This window comes from Labeo rohita, chromosome 15, assembly GCF_022985175.1.
Source record: "Labeo rohita strain BAU-BD-2019 chromosome 15, IGBB_LRoh.1.0, whole genome shotgun sequence".
NCBI lineage: Eukaryota > Metazoa > Chordata > Actinopteri > Cypriniformes > Cyprinidae > Labeo > Labeo rohita.
This window is the reverse complement of record NC_066883.1, coordinates 30,586,410-30,613,712: the sequence shown is the minus strand read 5'-3', so window position 1 is coordinate 30,613,712 and position 27,303 is coordinate 30,586,410. Positions and strand designations below refer to the sequence as shown.

Sequence of the window (27,303 nt, the reverse complement as noted above, 5' to 3'; positions counted from 1 at the left end):
ATCGAAAACCCCACCACTACGTTTGAATCACACGTCTCTCGCAGCCCCCTAGGATGATTGACGTTAGATCGCTCCAATCAACGAGGTGCGTTCCAAAAGGGGCGGGATTCTTAGTTGTATCGTAACAAGCTAGGCTGCAACCCCCCAGTCTCAACTCCTCCATACAAACATACACGAGCGGTGCCTTGTTTTGGTCTGTTACGGCTTGGCAAAAAAAGAAAACTCAGCGACTTTTGGAGGAACTTATGCAGCGCTTCAAACGGACTCGGTACGTTTCGGTTGTGAATAACGGTCAGATGCATAGTTTGCGCCCGTGCTTTGTTTAATTGCACTTTTGGTATTTTTGCAGACAGCGCTTTGATCTCCGGGGTAAATGGGGTCGTGCGCTGCTGACTGGGCTTGTTTTGATAATGCATTCGGATCTCCAGACTGAAAAGGACACTGTTTTGTAATTTTTACTGTTTTGTATTTTTCACATCATAAACTTGGTGCTTTCCGGTACTTGCAATATTTTTGAGGATGTCCGATGGATTATTTAAACTTCGTTGTAACAATGTAATGCTGCTGAAAAAAAATCCAAGTGCACTACGGTATCGATGAACTCTTATAATTCAAGCTCTTGACGGAGCGCACAAAAGTGACTGGTTTAAGTGCTATTTTTCTATTTTTACTCAATGGAACCATTTTTATCTCAGCGCTCACGTTTGGCGGAGAGTACATGCATAACGCTTTGATTTTCAATCCTGCAATTTTTCTATAAATTATTATTATACTTTTTACCATGGCAAGCCCGACCACAGAGCAAGGATGTTTTTCCGACGTGAAAAAGGTGGGTTATTTAAGGAAACCCAAAAGCATGCACAAAAGGTTTTTTGTACTGAGGGCGGCGAGCGCCTCCGGACCGTCCCGATTGGAGTACTACGAAAACGAGAAGAAGTGGAGACACAAGTCTGGAGCGCCCAAAAGGTCCATTCCGCTAGAGAGCTGCTTTAATATCAACAAAAGAGCGGATTCTAAAAACAAACATCTCGTCGCGCTTTATACCAAGGATGAGTACTTCGCCATCGCTGCTGACAGTGAGATAGAGCAGGAGTCATGGTATCAAGCCCTGGTTGATCTCCATAACAGAGGTAAGGTCCACGAAACTGCCGCGGGCCGCGGGGTTGGCGAGGATAATTACGGCGAGGCCACGCCGGGACCTGCCTTCAAAGAGGTTTGGCAGGTTATTTTGAAACCAAAGGGTCTGGGTCACACAAAGAACTTGATTGGCGTTTACAGATTATGCCTCACCAATAAGACTATCAGTTTTGTGAAACTCAATTCTGATGCGGCCGCCGTGGTCCTGCAGTTAATGAACATTAGGAGATGTGGTCACTCTGAAAATTTCTTCTTCATTGAAGTCGGGAGATCTGCCGTGACCGGGCCTGGGGAGTTTTGGATGCAGGTGGATGACTCGGTTGTGGCTCAGAACATGCATGAAACTATATTAGAAGCCATGAAAGCCATGAGTGAGGAGTTCAGACCCCGCAGCAAAAGTCAGTCATCTTCCAACTGCTCAAACCCCATCTCCGTGCCTGTCAGGAGGCATCATCACAACAATCCTCCACCCAGTCAAGTTGGCCTAGGCAGGCGTTCTCGGGCTGAGAGTGTGACGGCCACTTCTCCTGTTAGACCTGGCAAACACAGCCATTCGTTCAGAGTAAGAGCGTCCAGCGATGGGGAGGGCACCATGTCCAGACCGGCGTCTGTGGATGGGAGCCCAAGCAGTCCGAGCACAGCTCGACCTCAATCGCAACGACAACGAGGCGGATCCAGACTTCACCCGCCACTCAATCACAGCAGATCAATCCCAACACCCACCTCACGGTGCTCCCCCTCAGCCATCAGCCCCGTCAGCCTGTCTTCCAGCAGCACCAGCGGCCACGGATCCACATCCGACTGCCTTTTTCCACGCCGCTCTAGCGCCTCCATATCTGGGTCGCCCAGTGACGGCGGATTCATCTCCTCGGATGAATACGGATCCAGCCCCTGCGACTTTCGAAGCTCCTTCCGTAGCGTGACTCCTGACTCGCTTGGCCACACGCCGCCTGCAAGGGAGGAGGAGATAAACAACTACATCTGCATGGCCAAGCCTGGTTCACTCCAATCGCGAAGGGGAACGCCATCGAGACTGGAAGAGCCCGAGCTGGAGAAATGTTTCCGGAAGCGAACGCATTCTTCTGGTGCTTCGCCGCCAACTCCGTGCCATCAAAAGACTCCCTCGCAATCTTCCGCTAATTCGCTGGAGGAGTATACTGTGATGATGCCCACATACCCACGAAGCCGCTCCGCATCGTCATCGTCGTCAACATACAGGCACTCCTTCATGCCTACGCATTCGTACCCAGAGGAAGGTGTCGATGCTACGCAAGCTAAAGACCACAGTAGACCCGATCACAAAGATGACGGGTACATGCCCATGCTGCCAGGCGTTGCACCTGCAACGCCAACAGTGAAGAGCGGTGACTACATGCCCATGAGTCCAAAAAGTGTATCAGCACCACAACAAATTATCAACCCCAGGCAACACTCGCATGTCGACTCCAATGGTTACATGATGATGTCACCAAGTGGCAGCTGCTCTCCAGATGGCACAACAAACTATGGCAAGATCTGGACTAATGGCGTCAACCCTAAGCTCTCCGTGGAGAGCATGGAGGGGAAAGTGTCATCTTGTGGAGACTACATAAACATGTCCCCAGCTAGTTGTTCAACAACCAGTACACCTCCAGACTGCTTTTTCAACCCTGTTGAAGATCCTCCCAGGCCAATGTATGCTTACTTCTCCTTGCCGCGCTCCTTCAAACACGCTAACAGGAAGCAAGACCAAAGCCCTCTTCGGATATCACTGGGCTCGAGTCGATTGGCGTACACAGACTCTTCCTCGTCTTCGACGAGCAGCGACAGCTTGGGTGGTCAAGGCAACTCACAGCAGTCTGCTGTCAAACCCAAAAGGTCAGAGGGCAACGGGAGGCTGACGCGTCCGACGCGCCTCTCACTGGACGCTAGCAAAGCAAGTACTCTTCCACGAACACGTGAGAGTCCCTTTCCCACAGAACCCAAAAGTCCTGGCGAGTATGTCAACATTGAATTCAACGACAAAGCGTTTTCAGCAAGCTTAGCGTCGCTGTTTCCACCTGTGTTTTCCGGAAGTGATGCTGAGGCCCCGTCAGACCTTTCATCTTCTGAGTACATGAACATGCAGCTGGGGTCACAGGCTGGGCGGTTATGCCCAGAAATGCAAAATTCCACTTCCTGTTCCGACTACGCCATAATCACTCCGTCAAACTCTGTATCCTCACCTCCGCTGCCCTGTGAGAGCATATGTGACCGTGACTACATCAGCATGCAGTTAGCATCCTGCACTAGCTTTCCTGATACTCAGATGATGCTGATGGCCGAGGCTTTGCCTGATGCAGATGCTCCTCCTTGTTCTGTATCACCCAATCACGACGTGACCGCGTTAAGCAGTGCACCTGGAAGATCGGCTCTGATCAGCCCCTTGTCAGGTCTTAGTGCGTTCACACGGGTCAACTCCACTTCCGGGCGGAACCAGGGGGCTAAAGTGATCCGGGCTGACCCACAGGGTCGACGGCGACACAGTTCAGAAACGTTTGCTTCAACAACGACCAGAGGGTCGGTTGACACAGCAGCCACCTGTCAATCAGGAGAAGTGAAGCGCCACAGCTCCGCCTCTTTCGAGAACGTGTGGTTGAGACCCGGCGAGGCCTCTGCTGCTTCTACCGCTCCACCTGCATCTACAGTAACTAGCGGACGAAGGGAAAACGCTTCGAGCTCAATTCCCACATTAATGAACCATGACCAGAACGGCCTGAACTACATCGATCTGGATCTAGTGCAGAATGGAGAGCAGCATGTTCCTGATTGGAATGCGTTCCAATCTCGGCCAGTGGAGCTGGGAGCCGTAGAAGGTATAGAAGAGCTCAGTGCCTACGCCAGTATAAACTTCAAGAAATCAGACGAGACCAGAGGGAATCTCACAAGCAGAGAAGGTAAGACCAAGTGTTTGTTTAAGAACACTTATCAAAAGAGCATCTAAGAATGCCGTGTTCTTGAGTATTGGCATGTGCGAGCTATAAATTTCTTAGTGTCTTTTGTGTTATCAAGGCATTTAATAAGTAATATGCATATCATGTTATTATTTATAAAAGCAGCCTCCATTTATCTGTGCAGCTTGGAAAATCCCTTTCTGAAATCTTAGGAGAGAGCTGAGGGGGTTTAGATTCCCTCCCACTGATGACTGGGCCTCTTCAGGCTGATAAATGGACATATTTGTGAATGGAGGCAGAAAGGGTTAGCATGTCTACACTTGCTCCTGATGCGACAAAAGGAAAAAAAACAGCACATATATGCGTTTGTGAGTCACTAAGCAGCTTATAGGATGTCTTTTTCCTGAATGGGAGTTTACTTAGTGTGTGAGTCAACTCTTCAGAGATGTCTTTGATATTAATCAAGCACTGCGAGAGATCTACAGAGCTGCCACTACTGTGCATGCTCCACTTCGCCCAAGGGTTTGTGTGTCATGCCTGGCTGACTCTGTATCATCGTTGTTTTAGTTTATTTACTTGCCCTTCAGCGAGTGTAGGGTTTTCCACCCTCTTGGCCTTCCTTTACTACTCCTTTTTCCCCAGATGTGAGATGTTTTTTTGTGTTTACTAATGATTGCATATCAAGTTTTAGCACAGCTGTGCGGGTTTCCCATGATGCATTTAAACTTTTTGCCCAAATGATGACAATGCTACTACTATTGATAGTAGTCTAGGAGTATTAATGATTCGGTAAACAGTTTTAGTGTTATTTTTCTTTTAAATGTTAATTATTTTGCCAGAATAAGAGGGATCATACAAAATGCATGTTATTTTTTGTCTGGTACTGACCTGAATAAGAAATTTCACATAAAAGATGTTTACATGTAGTTCACATTAGTTCACATGAGAAAATAATAGTTTACATACACTTGATTCTTAATACTGTGTTGTTTCCTGAATGATCCACAGCTGTTTTTTGTTTGTTTGTTTGTTTATTGATAGTTGTTCATGAGTCCCTTGTTTGTCCTGAACAGTTAAACTGCCTGTTGTTCTTTAGAAAAGTCCTTCAAGGAGAAGTCCACTTCCAAAACAAAAAAGATGAAAACTTCTTGAATTTAAAGATCAGGGTAAATGTAACTTACTTTATCTTCTGGAGAACATGTAAGTATCTTCTGTAGCTTCTGAAGGGCAGTAATAAATGGAAAAAATGTAAACTCTTCATTCTGTTCAACAGTTTTTACCCCCGGCTCTTAATGCATAGTTTTTCCTTCTGGAGCATCAGTGAGCGTTTGAACCTTTTGTAATAGTTGCGTATGAGTCCCTCATTTGTCCTCAGTGTGAAAAGATGGATCTCAAAATCATACAGTCATTGTTGGAAAGTGTTCAAATACACAAAAATTAAGAAAAAACAAAGAATCTGTGGGACCTAAAGGATTATTTTGAAGAACAGCAGGCAGTTTAACTGTTCAGGACTCATGAACAACTATCACTAAACAAACAAAAATAAAAACACAGCTGTGGATCATTCAGGTAACAACACTGCATTAAGTGTATGTAAACTTTTGAACAGGTAATTTTTATAAAACTATTATTTTCTCTTGTGGACTTTATGTAAACGTATTTCATGTGAAATATCCTCTTCAGGTCAGTTAAAAATAAAACAATTGCATGCATTTTGTATGATCCCTCTTATTTTGGTAAAATAATAAAGTTGTATGTAAGCTTTTGACTTTAACTGTCGGTGGATACTAAAGTGTTGTTTTAGCTCATAATGATGTTGTGTTTTGACTAAAAAGAATAAGGATATTGTTATGAATGGTTCACCCAAAAATTAAAACAGTGTAATTGTGTAATCCACATGTGGTTTCAAATCCTAATGATTTATTTTGTTCTTCTGCAAAAGACAAAAAAGCTATTTTGAAGAATGGTTCAAGTGTTTTTGTTCCAACACTGTCAGTGGGGTTTAAAAACACAGAGACGTTTTTAAGAATACCTTCTTTTGTGTTGTGTGGAAGATAGAAAGAAAGGGTTTGGAAGGACGTAAGTAAGTGATGACAGAATTATCAGGTTTTGCGCAACTGTTTAGTGAATTTGCCCCAAGGAAGCGTTTGTTTTGATTGGGTGAGAACCTGCACCCATATGCTTTCTTGACTTGGATTGGTGGCTTTGTGTGTGTGTTTTGAGCTTGGCTTGAGATATTTAGGGGGGGTGAGAGAGAGCACAGGGGCTTCAGTGTTGCGTAACCAATGTTTTTTGACTCTGGAAAGCCCTGTGTGTCTGTTTATGTGTGTGTGCCTTAGTAAAACCCCCCTGTGTTCCTTTGGAGACAAGGGGCATCATCTGCAATGCCTCCTCTTGCTGCATTTTGGTGTGAGGGTTATTTTTGGTGCATTTATTGCATGTGTTGTTGTCTGCTTTGGCAGGATGTCTATCTAAAGCTCCAGTTCCTAATTTCATCTGTCTCTTCTGGCACATGTTCTGTCCATGGCATGCTCCTGTGTGGCTCCGCGCCAGTGCCACCCATCTCTATGGTAACGCTGTTGCCGCAGCGCTTTTTTCCCCATGTCACAGTGGATTAAGGGGCCACAGACTGAGACGCCGGGGGCTTCGGAAAGCCGTATTACCATTGGGCAGTGGTGGGGTGGGGCGGGGTGACAGAGTTCTTCGGTGGGTTTGGTCAGAGTGAGACGATTAGAAGCTCAGCCCACCTCAGGCCACCGTGATGGGGTCACCCTGCAGAGTGGCTTCTTGTCCCCTTCTCCCTCTCGCTCCCTTTTGCTCCATTTCAACCACGTTTTCCTCTTTGTTGTCTTTCCCTCCCTTTCATGCATCCTTTTGGAGATTTGAAGTGCCAAGTATTGTGCAGCAGTGTGATCGGTTAGGGGCGGAGCTCTGGGAGCAGATCAGAGAGGCATCATGGGTATTCAGGGTAGTACCAAAGCATCAGTTAAGGATAAAAGGCTGTTTTGCGGCTGTTTTGAGTTGAACTTAGGCTGTTGTTGAATTGTCATTGATTAATTTGAAGCTTATGAATGGTTGATTTATTCACTTGTCGTCCAAATTGAGTAATCTTCATTAATGGTAATTTTATGTTAATGTTTTTAAATTGATACTTAATGTACACTTCTGTTCAAAAGTTTGGGATCAGTAAGATTTTTAAAGTTTTTTTTAAAGGAAGTCTCTAATGCTTATCAAAGTTCCATTTATTTGATCAAAAAATACAGGGGTAAAAGTAATATGAAATATTGCGATTTAAAAGAGCAGTTTTCTATTTTAACATACTAAAAAATAAAATTTATTTCTGTGATGCCAAGCTGAATTGTCATCAGTCTTTACTCCAGTCTTCAGTGTCACATGATCCTTCAGAAACCATTCTAATATGCTGATTTATTATCAGTGTTGAAGAAAATTTTTTTTTTGGAACCTGTGATTACTTTTTCAGGATTCTTTGATGAATACAAAGTTAAAAAGAACAGCATTTATTAAAAAATAGAATCGTTTCTAACAATACAAGTCTTTACTGTCACTTTTTATTAATTTAACACATCCTTGCTGAATAAAAATCATTAATTTCTTTCAAAGAAATAAAGAAACTATTTACTGACCCCAGACTTTAAATGGTAATATATTGTTAAAAACAATTTTAACGCTTATTCATAAAGAATCCTGAGAAACTATCACAGATTCCAAAAAAAATATTAAGCGGCACAACATGTTTCCAACATTGGAAACATATGAAGGATCATGTGACGACTGAAGTAATGATGCTGAAAATTAAGCTTTGCATCACAGAAATAAATTCTGTTTTAAAGTATATTAAACTAGAAAACCACTATTTTAAATTGCAATAATATTTCACACTATTTTTTTTTCTGTATTTTTAATCAGTAAATGCAGCCTTGATGAGCAGACTTTTTAAAAACAGTAAAAATGTTAAACTTTTGAAAGTAAGTTCAAATAAACATTACAGTTTATTTGAACAATAGTAAAAAATACAGTGAAAGTAGTCATATTGTGAAATATTATTGCAATTTAACTTTCTATTTTAGTATTTTATTTTAAACAATTTTGTAACTATCACTTTTACTGTCAGTTTTAATGCATGCTTACAGAATAAAAGTAAGAAGTTCCTACTGATCCCAAACTTTTCAGTCGTAGTGTAAATGCATATCTGAATATTTATTAACAGAGGAAAAGGCGGGCATTCATAATTTTGAACTGTTTTTGTTTATAAGTGTAAAAATTTGTAACACACATATATTTAGAAAAATATCATTTACAATCGGAACATTATTAAGAAAAACAATAATAGTTTGAAATATTCTGATTATTCATTCTGGAAGTCATTCAGAGGAATGTAAATGAAGTATTTTTAAATCATTTCTATGTTAAGGTAATCATCTATTTTATCCCACACTAGGCAAAAATATTCTGAATGTATAGAAAAGTAAAAGCACACCTTTACTCAAACAACGCTTTTTATTCTATTTTTCATGTTTGTAGTACAAATGATGCAGCACTTTTAAATCTCTCCTAATGCCTCTGTATTAATGCTAGCATAACTGATGATCAGTTTAAATTAGAACTAAGTATGGAAATGCATGAAAATCTCTAGTTGATGGATGAGCAAAGATAGATAGGGCAGGAAGCAGCTTAAAAATGGCTAAATTAGAGATCACTGTCAAGGTCATCAGTAGTGGGGTGAGGTTGGCAGGTCTGGTGCTCTGTTCTTTGATGAGATCCTTGGAATGCGTGTGAACGGGGAAATGAGAGGTGTGTGTAAGTGTGTGTGTGTGTGTGTGTAAGTGAGTAGCTCCAGGGTTGGAATGTAACAGCAGCTTTTGTGCCTGTTTTACAGAGCCGCTTGTTAAAGTAGACACAGGCAGAGATATGGAGGGATGGAGAGGAAGTAAAAAGAGAGGTAGGAAGGGGCACACAGCAGGAGAAGGAGAGAGAAATAAGGAGGGTTTAAGAGATTAACTGATCAAGGCTGTGTATAAGGGGAACCAGAAATTTTCCAATCAGAGTTTCATTTGGAACAACCTTGGCATCTATATCCATACAGCACATAGGATTTGTTTGTGCTTTGAAGTGTTTTAAGGCAGCAAGTAAGATGTTTGCTTAATAGGGACAACCAATCCCTTTCAGCCCTAACATAGAGTAAATGCTCTCATGTGCGTTCATACAAATTGTTATTGGTACCCAAAGTCAAATATTAGCAGATGCTCAGAGCACATGTGCCAACAGAAATTACAAATATTTGAGCGGTGTGAAAAGCATGGATTCCTCTGTTTTTTATCTGTAATATTTGAAGTATTCTATTGTAGTTCTAGCGAGTTTCATACTGTTATTGTCTTTAGACTTAATAGTTCTGTCTTTGATTTTACAGGTAACAATTATAGTAGTTAAGAATTTGTATTGAGCAATTTATTTAAATGAAAAGAAACCTTTATGATATTCCAAACGTATATGACTTTGTTCCATGAAAAAAAGACAAAAGTAGAAACAAAAGGGGTAGTTCATGAAATGAAAATTCTGTCATCAATTACACACCCTCATCCTGTTCCCAACTCGTAAGACCTTCGCTCATCTTCGGAACAAATTAAGATATTTTTGATTAAATCAGAGAGCTTTCACGAAAATACCACGATGCATGAGTGTGGTGCTGCTGACGCAGGAGTGTTCTGATGTTAGAAAGTCCATGTCTGAGTTCATCGTCTGTATATTCTGGTTCAAATAAGTAAGGCTGGGCAAAAAATTGCAAGTCATCCTCTCTGTTGAAATCTTCAGACATGTTTATGTACATAGTTTATGTAAGACTGTTTTATGTACAGCGTAATTCGTCTTCTGCTTGTATACAAGCCACAACTACTGATGTCAGATGGACTGTTTTAACGATGTCCTTACCGCCTTTCTGGGCCTTGAACGTGTCAGTTGTGTTGCTGTCTATGCAGGGTCAAAAAGCTCTCAGATTTCATTAAAATATCTTAATTTGCGTTCTGAAGATAAATAAAGTTCTTAGAGGTTTGGAACAACATAAAGGTGAGTAATTAATGACAGATTTTTATTCTTTGGGTGAACTATACCTTTAAGATGCAAGTGTGCGTACTATTCTGGTGACGAAATTTGCATCACACTCACTGTATGCAGACCTTCACGGATGAGTAGAAACCGAAGTATATTTTGGCATTAACTCTCCTTTGGTTTCCTCAAGATTTTCTTATGGGTTTTTATAATGGGGGTTTTCAATTCATGAGTGAAATATTGTGGTAAATATAAATTAATGATACTTGGACGTTTTGCTCTACAATGTAAATTACACACACCCATACTGAAAATGCACATTTTTAAGCTGTTATGTTATGTTATGTATTTAAAAAAAACAACAACTTATGTTTCTAGGGATGACTACATAGAGTGTTTGGAGTGTGAGTGTAAGTGTGTTTGAAGTTTATGTTGTACATCAACATACAACAAAACATTCAGATGAGATTAAGTTATGTTTACCACAGATCTTATTTCACTTATGAATTGAAAAACCAATAGGAAAATCTCAAGCGGACCCATTGACCCATTCTGGCTTTTGACATCATGGCCGCTGCATTGTATATATAGTTAAGGTCAAAAGTTTACTTACACCTTTACATACACCTGCAAAATGTTAAATATTTTACCAAAATAAAAGGGATCACACAAAATGCATGTTATTTATTTTTTTATTTTTTTTTGTACTGACCTGAATAAGAAAGTTCACATAAAAGACGTGTACATAGTCCACAAGAGAAAATAATAGCTGAGTTTGTAAAAATTACCCCTTTGAAAAGTTTACATAAGCTTGATTCTTAATACTGTGTTGTTACCTGAATGATGATTTTTTTTTTTTTTTTTAGTAAAAGTTGTTCAAGAGTCCCTTGTTTGTCCTAACAGTTAAACTACTGCTGTTCGTCAGAAAAATCCTTCAGGTCCCACAAATACTTTGGTTATTCAGCATTTTTGTGTATTTGAACCCTTTCCAACAATGACTATGATTTTGAGATCCATCTTTTCACACTGAGGACAACTGAGGGACTCATATGCAACTATTACAGAAGGTTCAAACACTCACTGATGCTTCAGAAGGAAACGCAATGCATCAAGAGGTGGGGGTGAAAACTTTTGAATAAAATGAACAAAGATGTGTACAATTTTCTTATTTTGCCTAAATATCAGTTAGTACTGCTACAGTACAAAATAGCTACAGAAGACAAAATAAGGTAATTTACCCTGATTCTTAAATTCAGAACATTTTTGAACCCCCAGCTCTTAATGTATTTTTTTTCCATCTGGAGCATCAGTGAGTGTTTGATCCCTCTGTAAAAGTTGCATATGAGTCCTACAGTTGTCCTCAGTGTAAAATATGGATCTCAAGATCATACAGTCTTTGTTGGTATAGGTTCTGTGGGACCTGAAGGATTTTTCTGAAGAACAGCAGGCAGTTTAACTGTTCTGAACAAACAATGGACTCATGAACAACTATCGCTAAACAAAAAACAGCTGTGGATCATTCAGGTAACAATACATTATTAAGAATCAAGTGTATGTAAACTTTTGATCAGGATCACTTTTATAAATTCAACAATTATTTTCTCTTCTGGACTATATGTAAGCATCTTCTATGTGAAATATCTTACTCAGGTCAGTACTAAATAAACAATAACATGAATTTTGTATGTCCCCTCTTATTTTGGTAAAATAATTCCCATTTTGCAGATTCTGTAAGGTTTATGTAAACTTTTGACTTGAACTGTGTGTGAATGTAAGCTTTGAAAACTAGATTTCATTGAATAAACTAGTTAAAACAGCTTGAGTTTCTTCACGTAAAGATATCGTTTGGCTTCATAAGTTCTGATATGCACAGCTTGTTTTATTTGGAATAGTTTATGGTTCTTGTTTTGTGTATTTTTGTCTTTTTTGGAGCATGACAGCATCTGTTCTCAAAGTTGCATTCACTTTCACTGTACAGAAAAGAGCTTGGCAGAGATTCAGAATGATCCTTGTATTCATCAGAAGAACATTGTACAAGTTTTGGATGAGAAAGTAATGGCAGGATTTTAATGAAGAGTGAGCTATTTGTTTCAGTTGATATAAATGGAGAACAAAAAGTTTTTGGCTTTGTAGAAATGCTGATAAAAGTAACAAAGCGTCTCAGTTTCTATGTGGTGCTGTGAAGTCAGATATCCATGTCATTACTTTTCTTGTTTATCTCATTAATGTTGAATATGATGTGGTTATTGTATCATTTCCACATCAGAGCTTTGCGTTTAGCTTTATCCGCCAAAGATAGAACCACATGAACTCCCACATCCCTTTTTGTTCTTCAAAGCCATTCTAAGTTTGTCAGAAATTTCACACAGAGATCTCGCACTGCTGATGTGCTGCTGACTATTTAGGGTGAGGGTCGGAACGGAAGGATGTGGTGAGCTTGGCCAGGTATCAGAGTGTTCCAGCTCCCACTATGAAACTTGGCATCAAACGGGTGGACGTGAGCCATGGGGTTTGTAAGGGAATGATCCGTGCTGCCATTCCACCAATGCTTGACAGGCATTTGAACCGACTGTACGGCCAGACGGATGGATGAATGAAAACAGAGCGTTTGGCGTTGTCAGGCACTGATGGGTGCCGGCCGCAAGCTGGAATGGTATGGTCTCTTGGACGGGACATGGGGGTCTGTTTTAGGAGATCACAATGTCTGGACTGATGAGGCGAAAGTGGAACCTCTTCTATCTATAGTTTTAATAGAGCAGACTTTGTTCTTTGACAGCACTAGATGTGCCGCTCCTCAGATACCGTCAAGATGTGTTTCAATACTTTAATACTAAAATTTAAAAATAGGGATGCACTGATATTAAAATTTTGTCAAATACTGATATGTATATGTGACCCTGGATCGCAAAACCAGTCTAAAGTAGCATGGGTATATTGTAGCAGTTGCCAAAATTACATTCGATTTTTCTTTTATGCCAACAAATCATTAAGATATTAAGTAAAGATTGTGTTCCAGCAGATATTTTGTAAATTTCCTACCTTAAATATCAAAACTTCGTTTTTGATTAGTAATATGCATTGCTAAGAACTTCATTTGGACAACTTTAAAGGTGTTTTTTTTTTTTTTTTTTTTTTTTACAGATTCAAAATTTTCAAACGGTTGTATTTCAGGCAAATATTGTCTTATCATAACAAACCAATTTTTCATCAATGGAAAGCTTATTTATTCAGCTTTCAGATGATATATAAATCTCAATTTCAAAAAATTGACCCTTATGGCTGGTTTTGTGGTCTAGGGTCACATATACACATCTGTTCAAAGTTTTGGGCTAAGGTAAGATTTTTTAACAAGGGATGTATTCAAAACTGACAGTAAAGATTTTTACAATGTTTCGAAACATTTCAGTTTCCACAAAAATATTAAGCAGCACTGTTTTCAATAATAATGTTTTTGAGCAATGCATTTTACTAATCGAAAATTAATATATATTTACGGTGGGAAATTTACAAAATGTCTTCATGGAACATAATGTTTACTTAATATCCTAATGATTTTTGGCATAAAAGAAAATCGATAATTTTGACACATACAATGTATTTTGGCTATTGCTACAAATATATCCATGACTGGTTTTGTGGTTAAGAGTCACATTTTTAATTTTGAGACTGGATAAAGAGTACAAGTGAGCTTTAGATAGACCGCAAAGATGATCCAAAAACAGATACCGAAAAACAAAATCCTTAATTTGCAAAAAAATATGCTTATTTATGATTGTTAGTGGTTGTTTACAGTATATTTGTTTTTGCGGTTGTATTCACTACTGACATTTGGTATCATGACATCCCTAGTACGTGTTTCCATGTGTCTTTGATATTTATGTTTAGTTCTGTTGAGCAAAAGTGCTGAGTCTTTGTTTGTCCGTTGGAGCTGTCTTTTAGCCCGTGTGTGTGTTTGAGAGAGAAGCAGCACTGTTCTTCCACTCCGCCCAGCTCCGTTGGTCTGGACGAGTTCCTCATGGCCCAGTTGGATCCATCAGCTTCATGTCCTCACTTCACCCCAGCCGCACACACTCGTTCTCTCTCTCTTTTTATTTCTCTTTCTCTGTCTCTCTCTCTCTCTTCTCTGGTCAGGGTTGGGGCAAGGCCAATGCAAGAACAGAGAGTTCATAAAGATATGGCAGGAAGACGTCAGTGTGTGTGTGAACGAGAGCGCTTGTTTTAGGTGATGTGCGATATTTATGACTTCGAATTCTTCTTTACGACGTTATATTTGCTTTTAGAGGATGGCAGTAAATCATTTTTCCTCTCTGTTCTCCCCACAACAACATAGTAGACGCCATCCAAATGAAGCTGTGGCAAACTCACTGACTGACATTTGTTTTTGTTTGTGTTTGCGTTTCTGGCGGTAAATGCGACCTTGGCGCTGAGCCGAAAGACGTTCTGGGATGCGTTTCACAGAGAGGCTTACGTACTGCGTGAGTGCTTACAGGTCGCCTCTGTCAGTTTTGGATTTGTTGTGAAGTCTTTCTGTGTGTGTGTGTGTGTGTGTGTGCGCGTGCGCCCTTGTCGCTGAGGTCAGAGCGTCAGTGGAAAGTTTCTCAAGTGAGTCCGCTCAGGCATGCCTGCGCCCCAAGCGGGCCGCCTTTTATTTTCTTCCTTCTGTCTTTTTTTTCGCCCCCTTTTTCTGAATAGCACTGTTTTAGAATTGTGTGTTCCAGCTCTTTGTTGTCAGTCGCCTTTTGTTTAAGGGCACATCACGTGCAAGTGTGTAAGTGAGTCATGCTGCTCTCGCTTATCAGGGACACTGAGTTTTCTAATGAAAGGTCATGGATTGAGATTCAACTCTTGTCAGGTGAAGAACTTTTTTCTCTCTCTCACCATATCTGTCTTCACCAAAAAGTCTTCCTTTAATTTAACCAAGTCTTCCCTTATGATTTTGTTGCACTGTGTTTAATTTATTCACGTACCATAGTACTTCCAAAAAACATGGTACTTAAAGACACCATGGTATTCCGTGTCCATGTATTACAATGGTATCATGTCTAAAACAGTGCTACTTTATTTGTAATAAACACTACTTTTAAAGATTTTTTGATAATGCTTACCAAGGCTGCATTTATTTGATCAAAAAGAGTAAAAGAGTAAAATTTTGAAATGTTATTACCATTTAAGGATTTTTTTGATGAATAGAAAGTTCAAAAGAACAGCATTTATAAAATAGAATTATTTTGTAACATAGTGTCTTTACTGTCACTTTTGATACATTTCATGTGTGTGCAGAAGTATTACATTTTAAAGAAATATCTTACAGATACCAATAATTACCATATTTACATACCTCATTTACATGGTATTTCAAGATATTTGTAATTCAAAGTTTGCTAGACCTCAGTGAATACTGTAGTATTTACCATTGTGGTATTATCCATATTATGGTATTACCATGGTACTTTTTTGTAAGTCTCGAGTCTTTCATTCTTTAGAACATCAGCATTTTCAAAGTATTTTCTGACATTAATATATACCATAGTATTTCATCATGGTAATGTCTAAAAACATTGTATTACCTTCTCCAAAAACATGGAAATCCAAAAAAAATTAATTAAGTTTACAGAAAAACAGCAGTGGAATGTTTTACCATGGTACCATGGTTAAGCGATGGTAATCGCATTTTACTTTGATATGTAGCGTAACTTAGTAATTTAACTATATATATGTGACCCTGGACCACAAAACCAATCATAAGTAGCACGGGTATATTTGTAGCAATAGCCAACAATACATTGAATGGGATAAAAGGATCAATTTTTTTGGCAAAAATCATTAGGATATTAAGTAAGGACCCTTGGTTTTGTGGTCCAGGGTCATATATCTGAGGATTCAAATGTCATGGTCTTTGATATTTCCGTAAATACTGTAATATTTCTGTTTTTGGGCCATGCATCAAGGTATACAGAAGCATTCTTTAAAGTATCTTGAATACCATGTCCAAAAAACTTTTACCAAGGTATTTTTGTGAAGGTCACAAGTCATACCCTTTCTCCCCCTCAAAAACTCTTTTATCAAACATGTAACCGTGTTCAAAGTGTGACCGAACACAAGAGAACCTTTGTGAGCCGTGTGAAGTGGATCTCCATAAGCCTCCTCTGATAAGTTCTTTGAAGGTCCGCCGTTTCTCACGTCCGTGGGAATGCGAGTCGGAGACGACGAACAGCAACGGCCACTTTCACCTCACGTCCGTATCAAGAGAGGCCAGCGGTCGACGGCCATCTTGGGCAGAGGGAAAATCTGCTTTGAGTCTTGTAGTTTACAGCTCCTAGGATGAGTGGAGCGGCGAGGGGAGGAGAAAACCAAGTGTGTGTGTGTGTCTCAACTTGCTGAAGTAGGCAAAACATCTGGTGTGTGTGTGGGAGATGGAAGTTTTTCCTTTGCTAAAGGGAATGGTATTTGGCACACACTGTCTCTTCCACATCACACACACACAGAGCTGATACAGCCGCTTTGTTTTTCTCTGGCCCCCAAAACGGGCCACACCATTGTGTTCGCTTGTCGCAAACACCAACATTTAATCCCCGTTTTGTTTCGGGATGCTTTCAACCTTTGATTTATTATCAGTTTTTTCTCCGATAGTCAAACTGCATCTGAATTCTGCATTGGTGTGTTACCTCAGGGTGTGTTGTGGAAACCTCTGATGTGGTCTTGCATGTGGTTTCTCCCCCAGTTCTGTGAGAACGTGAAGTTCTCCAATTGTGAGGTAGTCGGGAAGTTCCTAGTCATCGTTTTGTGACTGTGTGAGTGGAGGTTTCTCATTGTGGTTTGATTGTGTCAAAGACATAGTTGACCCGAAAATGAAAAATCTGTCTTTACTCACCCTCATGTAGATCCAAACCAATACGACTTTGTTTGATCTTACCTTCGAAACACAAATGAAATCTGAGAGGTTTCATTCCCACCATTGAAAGTCCAGGTAAACAAAGCTCAGAAGATGGAAACAGGTTATAAAGGTACTGTAAAACAAATCCACATTCATCAACGGTTTAATCCAAGTCTTGTAAAGAGATATGATTTCTTTATATGGTGATCAGATTTCAAAGTTGCATACTGCCTGGCATGGGCGACATTTAACTTTGAGTTTTATTTCCAGTTGCAGTCACTTGAAATGTGTCCATTTTGGACTTGTTGCCGCCAAATCTGAGACACATGGAAAAAAAAGATCAGTTGTAGGATTATATTTAAGCCAGTCATACATTGCATTTATACCATCCATTCCTGAACTCTGCCATTGTTTCTGGAAGTTAAATTACTGGTTGATATGTCCAGATCTCAATAAACACGTTTTTGGTTCGTGAACTGGATCTCGCTTTGAATGAACACTGTCTGTGAAGGCTTGGCCAGCTCCAGAATTGAATCAGAGGGTGTTCTCACATATATTTTCATCCTGTCCATTCACCGTGTCAATCATTGCTATTTCAAGAGTGAATCCAGCATAAATATATTTTGCAGCGCGTATGTAAGTTTCGTACAAATTTTGAATGAATTGTAGCCTAGAAAGTGCGCTCTATTTATGATCACCAAAAAGTTCATCGTGATCTCATCAAGATGCCGCTGATTGGCCATTGCGTTTAAGAAATCAACAGATATGTCTGTGATTGGCTACATTGCTCAACACTGCAAAAACATGTTGTAAATAGTAACATTTGATGCTCTCCAGAGCGTAAACGCATTGTAAATGGCGTGTTGTCATTTTTCAAGTGACCTTCCAGTGTTGTTTCACTGCCACTCACAAAGTATGCAGTAACTTAGTAAAGTGTCCATTGGATATGTACTTCATAGTCTAGGGCTCTTTAAAATCCGTTTTATTTTTTCCCAATTTCTGTTTTATTTTTTTTGTGCATTTATTTTTTCCAGACTCTGTTTTAAACAAAAAGCGTGTCTAATTAACTGAAATCACGAAACATACACAATTTAACAGCAAAGCTGAACAAAAATTAAACTTTTAAGGCTCTATGAAATATATTATTTTTACCAAATTCTGCATTTTCCTTAATTTTCCAGATTTCATTTTAATGGTTTCATTAAATTTTAATAATCAAAAGCATCTCTAATAAATGATTTTAAATTTTTTTTATTTTTTTTTTTATTTATTTATTTTTTATAACTGTGTTTTGTACATTTTACATTTACATTTTTCTGGTAAATAAAAATAATTTGATGCCTTGTTGTAGTAATAATAATATATATATTTTTTTATTAATAGTACTAGTAGTACTATCATTACAATAAATAATATATCTCTGTCACAATTTCTTCAAATTAAACCAAACTTTTATTTTAACAGGTTGCTGTTAAGACTGTTTCTGTGTATATTTAATACTATGATAGTTTTCTCAAAAAACTTCAAAATCTTGAGGTTGAAAACACACTAAGTATGTTGGGCACTAAAAGAAACCGTGCTTTTAGGCCATTCATTCACACAAAACACGCAGAACATGCAGGATTCATATTTAAATAGTATTTTGCAGCCTAATATTTACAGAAACTAGTCCATATCGCAATTTGAAGTGTACTGACCTACTTTTGATTCATTCATCCAAAATTTGGCAAATTCTGTGACATTCCATGTTGTATAGTAAATTCCATTTTTGTGACTGGATTCCGTGATTCCGTCCGTATTTTCCGCATCGTGGAAATCATGGGGCCCTAATAGTCTTACCGGAAGTAGTATGTTATCTGGACACTTTTTTGTAACCCTTTTTAATTTAAAGAATATAAATGGCGCTGATCATCGGCTGTGTGTATTACTGGCTGATATATCGGCGCATTGCTATTTGTAACCTTTTTTGGATCTTTTACATTTTGCCTCTCGAGTTTCATTAAAAATAACTTCATCTCTAAGATTAACTAAAGTCTCATGTGTTTTGGAATGACAACAGGGTGAGTAAATGATGACAATTAGAATTTCAGCTGATCTATCCCTTTTAGTAAGCACTTCTCACTTCAGAAGTCTGGGATTGAGTTCATCAAGAGCCTGTGGTGTGTTTGTGTGTGTGTTGGCATCAGCGTTGAATGTTCTCTCTCAGCGAATACGACCTGTGTACTGACGTCAGTCGTGCCGAATCACAGCACACACTGCGGCACACATCTGTAACCGTATCCCTCGCAGTGCGTTGGGATAGATGTGTGTGGAAGTTTTAGCGGGCTAAAAATGTCCCCACTCTCCCGGGTCCTGGCACAGTATGCCTGCGTGTGTGTGTGTTACACGGCTGAATGACGTTAGTTCATTGAGCTGATGGTAGATGAGCACCACCCCTCACTCGCGGCCTTATAAGGTACTCTGCAGAGTAAAGCTCCAAATCCCACCTCTGCAGACGCTCTATGAGTGTGCAGATAACTTACTGTAGTGTGGGAGTATGTGTGACGTTACAGTACGCTGTAATGCTGGCTTCTGTTACATGTGCTTATTTTAACACATGCATGTGATGCATGTAATGTGTCGGAGGCATGGATGAGGCACACGTCCCAGTTTTGGGAAAGTCGAGCTGTTGATATTATTATCAGGGCTGTAAAGAGAGCTGAATATTCCCACAGTCACACAGGGTTCCCACAGTCACGATCATGGAAAACCTTGAAGTGTAAAGGGATGTTGAAGGTGAAGTGTGAGATATCTGTGTCAATAGCAGCACCAAATGGAGTTGTAGTATGTATTAGTAACCCAGTTGGACCAGTGGTGTGAGCTTTGGTGTGGGACTACCTCTTTGAAAACCATTTTTGTAATTCAGTTTTGTGACACTTGTGGTGCAGAAATTACACACTTGACCTTTTTAATGGGTGTTTTCTAGGCCTGGAAAGGTTTTTTAAATGTATATTTTTTTTAATTTAGTATAGAAATACACTGTTGTTCAAAAGTTTGGGGTCAGTAAGATTTTAATGTTTTGAAAGAAGTCTTGTATGCTTAAACAGTCAAAAACGCAGTAAAAACAGTAATATTGTGAATTATTATTATTACCTTTTTCCTATTGTAATATACAGTTTTTTTTAATTTATTAATTTTTTTTTTTTGCTAGTGGGTGCAGGAAACCATAGTTCATTTATGTAAGTGGGGATAGCAAAATAAATAAACTGTGATGTATTATACCCCAAAATTTCTTCTTACAGTGGACTGCCAGAAAAATTAATAAAAATTGGGACCAAAAATTATTTAGACACTTTGACCTGACCATGTTTTGCTTAAGTGTTTTTTCTTTAATTGCTAATTCGAACTTTTTACCCCATAGACTGAACAACAAAGTATTGTCATACTAACAGTTGTCTAAGTTTTTGGTTGATTGTAATCCATTACATACCTTTCTATCAAAGTTGTTTGACATTATCAAGATGAATTACTTGCATGTTTATTAATAAACCATATAAATCAATGAGCGTTTAATTGCCTACATAGCCTAATAAGCGCTCAAGCGTACAAAAAAGCTTGCCACAGCTCACTGGCAGATATAATAATTATGAATGTGACAGGGAAAAACAGTAAGAAAACTGCATTAATGTTTTAAAAATGTAATTATAAACGAGTGCTTTCTTTATTTTCGGTTTAAGAGATTAAACTGACACTGACAAGTCGGCTCCGTTTCATACGGATTACATACTCTGAGAATTTTTTTTTTCTATTTGAATGGATTATTTAAAAGTAGATATTTCACTCTCTATAGATATATTTTATATATCTAGTATACTTGGAGTTTCGCTCTCCAGTTCACAAAGATCAAGACTGCAGAAAGTGTATCCTGTTTGCTATAACTTTTTTACAAAAGCGCAACGTTTCGTTGTTATTCTGAGTTAAACGTAGAGTATTTACAGATTCGAAAGATGTATTACTCTTATCTATATGACCAAAAATGATGGAGTATTTTAAGGACAAGTGACTGCAGCGGTGCCTCCATCTGTCATGCAGTAAACGTGCTACTATTTAGCTTTTTTTTTCAGTAATGGACTACATTTTCTAAGTAATCTACCCAGCTCTGGTAGTATATTTTCTATTATATGGAAATGTTAATTTTTTAACTTTAGTTTTCAGTACTAAGTGGATTAAATTCATAATTAAGTCCACGATATTGAAAAAAAAAACATTAGTCATGGTATTACTTTTGCATTTCAGTGCATTCTGACTGACTGTTAAAAGGTATATAACTGTTTAATGTTATAACTCGATGTTATAGTTTAATGTTATAATATTAATCTGTATTTGTAATGCAACATACATTGGATTAATGTATCAAGTAGATTAATGCAAAAATGTAAAATAGTTCTGTAGTCCTGTCTTTTTTTTTACATCATAAAACAATTGTGTGATTGACACATCATGCATTCTTTAATGCACTAATTCCAGGAATAGAATTTTAGGATCTGAATTCTGGAAATGCTGAATACTACCAGTAGCTCCTCCCTCTTATTCCGGGATGCTGTGACTTCCGGGAGTGGCATTTTTAAGTGTCGTTTTTTTTTTTTTTTCCCACGCTACGTGTTTGCATAGTCCGGCAGCTTATAATTTCACCCTCTGCAATTTTCTCCATCTTTCTGGTTTTCTAAGTAAAGAGGAAAGAGGCCCTAAAAATGGCCGCACTATAAAAGCGCTTGACGTCGGGTTTGCTGCGGAGATGTGAGGGGGCTTTCATGTTCTCAGTGCTGCGCTATTAGACCTGCGGCTCTCTGCTTCGCTGCTGCACAGCGCTGTATTTATAGCTGAGGTTTGTCTCAAGCCGCTGCCTCTCCGGCTCTGAGCTCAGGCCCGGTCCTTCCCGTAGATTTAAACCGGGGCCTAATCGTAACCGTGAGCTCTGTGCTGGGGCCTACTTCTCGTCAGGTCCATCACAGGGCCTACTGTCATGCTCTCTGTGTGCAATTAAACTAAGTAATGGAAAAGTATTCCAAGATTGGTTTTAGAGGTTAAGTGAGGAATTGAATCTGTATTTGTTTTGAATGTAAATAACAAATCGGGTCAGACGTTCCGTGTTGTAATGGCTAGTTTGCTTTCATGTATGACGTCGTGACGACTGCGTCCAAAGCAACGACAGCTTCAGGTAAAAGGTTCGGGAATAAAATCAGACCAGTCTAAACAAATAAGCTCACTTCGATACAGGCGAGGTTGTGTATTCCAGGGCAGAGCTGGTGTCAGAATAATGTCAGATGGATGGAAAGAGGGCAGTGGTTTGTACAGAAATACTGTACACAGATACAAACGGCAAAAGGGAACGTCAGCACTGACCTCATTTACTTTTCTTTCTTTCTCTCTCTTTTCTGTGATATAAATAAAAAGATGAGGGAGTGAAGCATTCAAGATGCAAAAGCACCATCAAAGTAGTCTTTACAGCTTGTGCGGCTCATGAACACATTCTTTTCTAGCGATGTAACTATATTATAGCATAACTGTTTTGATATTATCATAGTCACATGACGATATGAAACGATAGGTCTTCAGGGCATAAAGTTTTTACAATATATTTAAACTTCTTATTCTAACACAAAAGGTCTTGAAAGTTGTGTTTTAGGCTATTATGCTTTGACACAGTATCTGTCAAACAAACTAAAAACGAAACCGCAATATGGCTTAAAGGAGAAGTCCACTTTCAAAACAAAGATTCACATATAATATACTCACCCCCTTGTCATCCAAGATGTTCATGTCTTTCTTTCTTCAGTCGTAAAGAAATTGTTTTTCTGAGGAAAACATTTTAGAATTTTTTTTCATATAATGGACTTCCAAAAGGCAGTTTAAAAGGCGGTTTCAAACGATCCCAAATGAGGTTGTAAACGATCCCAGCTGAGGAAGAAGGATCTTATCTAGCGAAACGATCGATTTATTTTCATTAAAAAAAATGCAATTTAAATACTTTTTTTTTTTTTTTTTTAAATACTCGTCTTGCCTTTCTCTCCCTGAACTCGGTGTATTCTGACTCAAGACAGTTAGGGTATGTCGAAAAACTCCAATCGTATTTTCTCCCTCAACTTCAAAAATCATTTCAAAATCATCCTACATCGCTGCAGAAGTACCGACCCAGTCTTTGCGAAGTGAGCATGCAAAGAAGAACGAACACCCTTAACAAAAAAGGTAAAACAGCGATATAGGGTGATTTTGAAGTTGAGGGAGAACGTGAGATGGGAGTTTTCCGACATACCCTAACTGTCACGAACCGGAACAAAAACAGTCCAGGCAGAGTAAGACAGAAAAGCAACTGACACATTCAAGACCCAGAAAGGTAAAGTAAAGACACTGTTAAAATAGTCCATGTGATATCTGTGGTTCAACCTTATTGTTATGAAACTACGAGAGTACTTGAAAACAAAAAAACATTGAAAAATAACAACTTCATTCAACACACATCACACCCATGTACTCTCGTGAACATGCGTCGAAGAAATTGTTGAAGCAACTGACACGTAAAGTCGTTGTTTTCTTTGCACACCAAAAGATTCTTGTAGCTTCATAAAATTAAGGCTGAACCTCTGATGTCACATGGACTACTTTAACGATGTCCTTACTACCTTTCTGGGTCTTAAACGTGTCGGTTGCGTTACTGTCTATACAGGGTCAGAAAGCACTCGGGATTTAATATCCTAATTTGTGTTAGAAAGATGAACGAAAGTCTTACAAGTTTGGAACGACATGTAATTGATGACAGAACTGTAATTTTTGGGTGAAGTATTCCTTTAACAGTGTAGTGATGCATGAAACCAAGCAGCTCAATTGTGCAGATTTCTATTGGAACGACTGGATTACGTCTGCAAAGTTTCGCAGAGCAACAGTAAATGTGACCGCACCTATACACAGACATTCTACAGGTTTAAAACAACACAAGAATGAGTAAATGTCATTTTTTAAAACAAATATCCAGTTTCACATCACTTTAGAAATGCGCGTGTCTTTTCATGTTTACTTTAACGTCATGACCAATCATAAGCTTAGAATTGCAGCACATATGAGTGACGTCTCTCTCTTTTTTTTTTTTTTTTTCTCCACAATTGATGGTGAACAGGTGTGCGCGCGCGCACGCTAATGCTGACTGTCTACGTTTTGATCTTTTAATCACAGTCAGCGAGAGTGTTATATAATGAAAACAGCTCGTAGTTGTTTGTGTGCGTCTGATTGGATTAGACAAGCGATTGAACAGGGCAGGAGTCAGGAACGCCACTTTCGGATGAGGCTCACATACGCTTGTGAATGGATAAAGAGAGGCGAACAGAAAGGGAGCAGATTGTCTGCATCTCTCTCTCTGTGTTTCTGCCGAGCGATGATGTCATAAAGCTTTTGGCTCCTCTCAGGCTGTTCAAATCTGTGTTGAAGGTTTCCAGGGAAACAATGATGCTTGTTTATCAACCGTTGGCAAGGTCAGTTACTCCTCAGGCCGATGGAAGGATCCAAAAAAGTGGTGTTTTCAAATAAACGAAGGAAGGGAGGATTTGTTTGTTTTCGCGTACGAGAGGGCGCTATAGACGAGCGTGTTCCTAAAAAAGCAGATTAACTTGTGTGTTTCTACTCTAAATAGTGCTGTTAGGTTTTATTTTGTGTTGATCATCTGACTAACGTTCGTTCCTTCTTTTTTCCACCAGAATGAAGAGTAGAAAGCCGCCGCTCCTTCAAGTACCGAGACTCAAAATCTCTTCCCCCGTTCACCACAAGCCGGACCTCAGAAAACTGGACCTCAGTAAACTCACTAACCTCATTTTCCAGAACCACATTATCACCCGGACGCTACCAAAAGCATATGGACAAAACAGACCTCGTAGCATCACATATCCGGACCTCACAAATGCTGGATTCCACTAACCATAAATCTTCGGCAACCGGACTTTCACTGTGCGCACCTCTTCAGACATTACCAGACTTACTGTCCAACTGTTACAGACTCGGTACAAGACCATCAAACGTGGTAAACGGCACCTTTTGAGGTACTGCAGTAGCAAGCAATGTTACGTTAATAATATTTATGTAAGTAACGGTACTTCACTAGTACCTGACGTACGACAATTTCTTTGGTACAGGGATGCTTTGCGAAGCAGCCATATTGTGTTGGGTTTGTACGACAGTCCCCAACAGTGTTGATTGTACAAGTACTGCCACACATTTCCATTACATATTGGATTACGTGTTACGATACAGCTCTCAATTAGACACTTTTATACACCCAGTACGAACAACCTCAAACACCCCGACTTCACCTCAGGATTTTTTGCGAGAGTTTACACACACACTGTGTTTCAGCACTGTGAGCCATGACTGACCTCATGCTGCCAAACACACACTGTGATGTCTGTCAAACCCGTGTTTTATTTCATACTCGGTAACATTATATCCCGTGTAATTGTAATAATAAGCACGGATCTTGTGGAGTTCATATTGGCATCCAAACAGAACTCCACCCCATTTTATTTTAATAATTTTTTTTTTTTTTTTTTTTTTTTTTTTTTTTTTAATCTTGGTACTATATTTTTTAAATATTTTAAAAATATTTTTAGAACCAATCCAAAAATTTTTTTTTTTTTTTATGATATATGCACAGGTTTGGTTACTGTAAATCAAATTTTTCATTATTACCTGATTACCTGATGAACAATAGAGATGAAATTTTGTGATTGATTGAAGGGTGGATATTTTTTTTCATTATTATTACTATTATTATTATCGTCACAAATGAATAGAGGCCTTACAGCCCTATTTGGGCTCAATAAAGAGCTTATTCAAGCTCATTCATGGGTGTGTAAATCCCATGACCGAACTAACGTTTCTGATCAGACTGTACCACCAGTTGTTGGTCAAACTGAACAAAAACTCGCACGAGGATGTGCCGTAACAGTTCAGTATGATATGTGTGAGTGCGAGAGTTGATTTTACAGGCAGCAGTACTGGTTTTTTCATTTCGAGCATCCTGCTGTTAAGCCTTGGAAGCCAGTCAAAGTTGCTCGCAACTTTTTTAGGCTGTTTTATTTCGTTACAGTTGTATCTTTTATTTCATATGGTTTATTTTTGCTTAAAATAACTCTTGCTGGAGCAATGGTAAGCTCACGGCAACAGGTTTAAAAAAAAAAAAAAAAACTCAATGTCTCATGTTTGCTGCTGAAATGAAACAAACAATGAACAATCTGTAAATTATTGAATATTTAGAAATGTTCTTGGTTCTCTTTTAAGAGTTAAACATTTATTTAACATTCATGGTTGGTGTTTCAGTACAATTGTTTTGCCTTTAGAATCTCGACGTGTATTTTTCAAATGCGTCCACTGTTCTTAAGTTCAATCTTTTTGTGGGGAATATTTGCTTTTATAGTAAAATATGTAATCCAAGCTTTTTGAGAGAATGGTACTATAGAGTAAATCCTTAATTTTTTTAAAAGATGCTTATTAATGTAACACGCACATCAGGGACTTCCCTTTCCCCCTCACGAACTCCGGATGGAATCGCTTTTGGAAACCTGTTACGCTCACGTTTCCCCGAGCTCTGATTGGCTGTGACAGTGGTGTTCCTGTAACCTGATAGGCCGTTCTAAAGGTTGCCTGTCATTCGATAGGTTGCAGTTGTCGATTTAGCACCCTGCGGTTGTGTTGTGATACAAGGTGTGGGGCATCACTCTTCCCAACATTATGTGGCCAAAACTTTAACATCTCAACCAAACTTGTTCTCCTTTGTAAATAATGTATAATGTTGATTGGTGGATATTGGACTGACCAGGGATGTTTGGTTTTATGGATGCTCAAAGCAAGCAGATGATTGGTCCTCTTGAATGAATGAACGAATTGAAACATGTAAACAATATGAGTGTATGTACAGATGAATGGATGTATGCACATGTAAACAAATATGTTTGTTTTCAACAAATGAAATGACCAGCAGTAAGGAGAGGGCTGTGTAAACCCCTCCCCGCCCCCCCTATTTAGAAGAATGGTATCTTCTGGAACCTTGACGTGTAATAAAGTAGAAGCGCTTATCTTTTCTGAACTTCGTTTCCTGTGCTCCTTAGGACAAATGCATGCAACACGAACATATTGTGGCGTTGTACTATTGTTACCAAAGTAATATAATTACAATATTATTACATTTTTGATCTGAGAAATGCAGCCTTGATGTGCCTTTTGAATGGTAGTTCCATAATGTTGCGTTTTCTACCTATACATCCATTCTCTAGTTGTATTTTACTACGTCTTGGCTTT

General features: G+C 38.9%; 1 protein-coding gene across 1 annotated transcript; it reads left to right on the top strand.

Annotated features, from left to right (window-relative positions):
- The first annotated feature begins 139 nt into the window (after positions 1 to 139).
- On the top strand, positions 140 to 27,091 carry irs1 (insulin receptor substrate 1). Its single transcript, XM_051129178.1, has 3 exons — positions 140 to 268; positions 350 to 4,052; positions 24,711 to 27,091. The coding sequence occupies exons 2-3, from the start codon at positions 782 to 784 to the stop codon at positions 24,713 to 24,715; spliced, it is 3,276 nt and encodes a 1,091-aa protein (XP_050985135.1). The 5' UTR covers positions 140 to 268; positions 350 to 781; the 3' UTR covers positions 24,716 to 27,091.
- Positions 27,092 to 27,303: the final 212 nt, after the last annotated feature.

What these genes read in the sequence shown, in the direction of transcription:
- irs1 (XM_051129178.1), top strand. Translation starts at nt 782, where the DNA reads ATGGCAAGCCCGACCACAGAGCAAGGATGTTTTTCCGACGTGAAAAAG.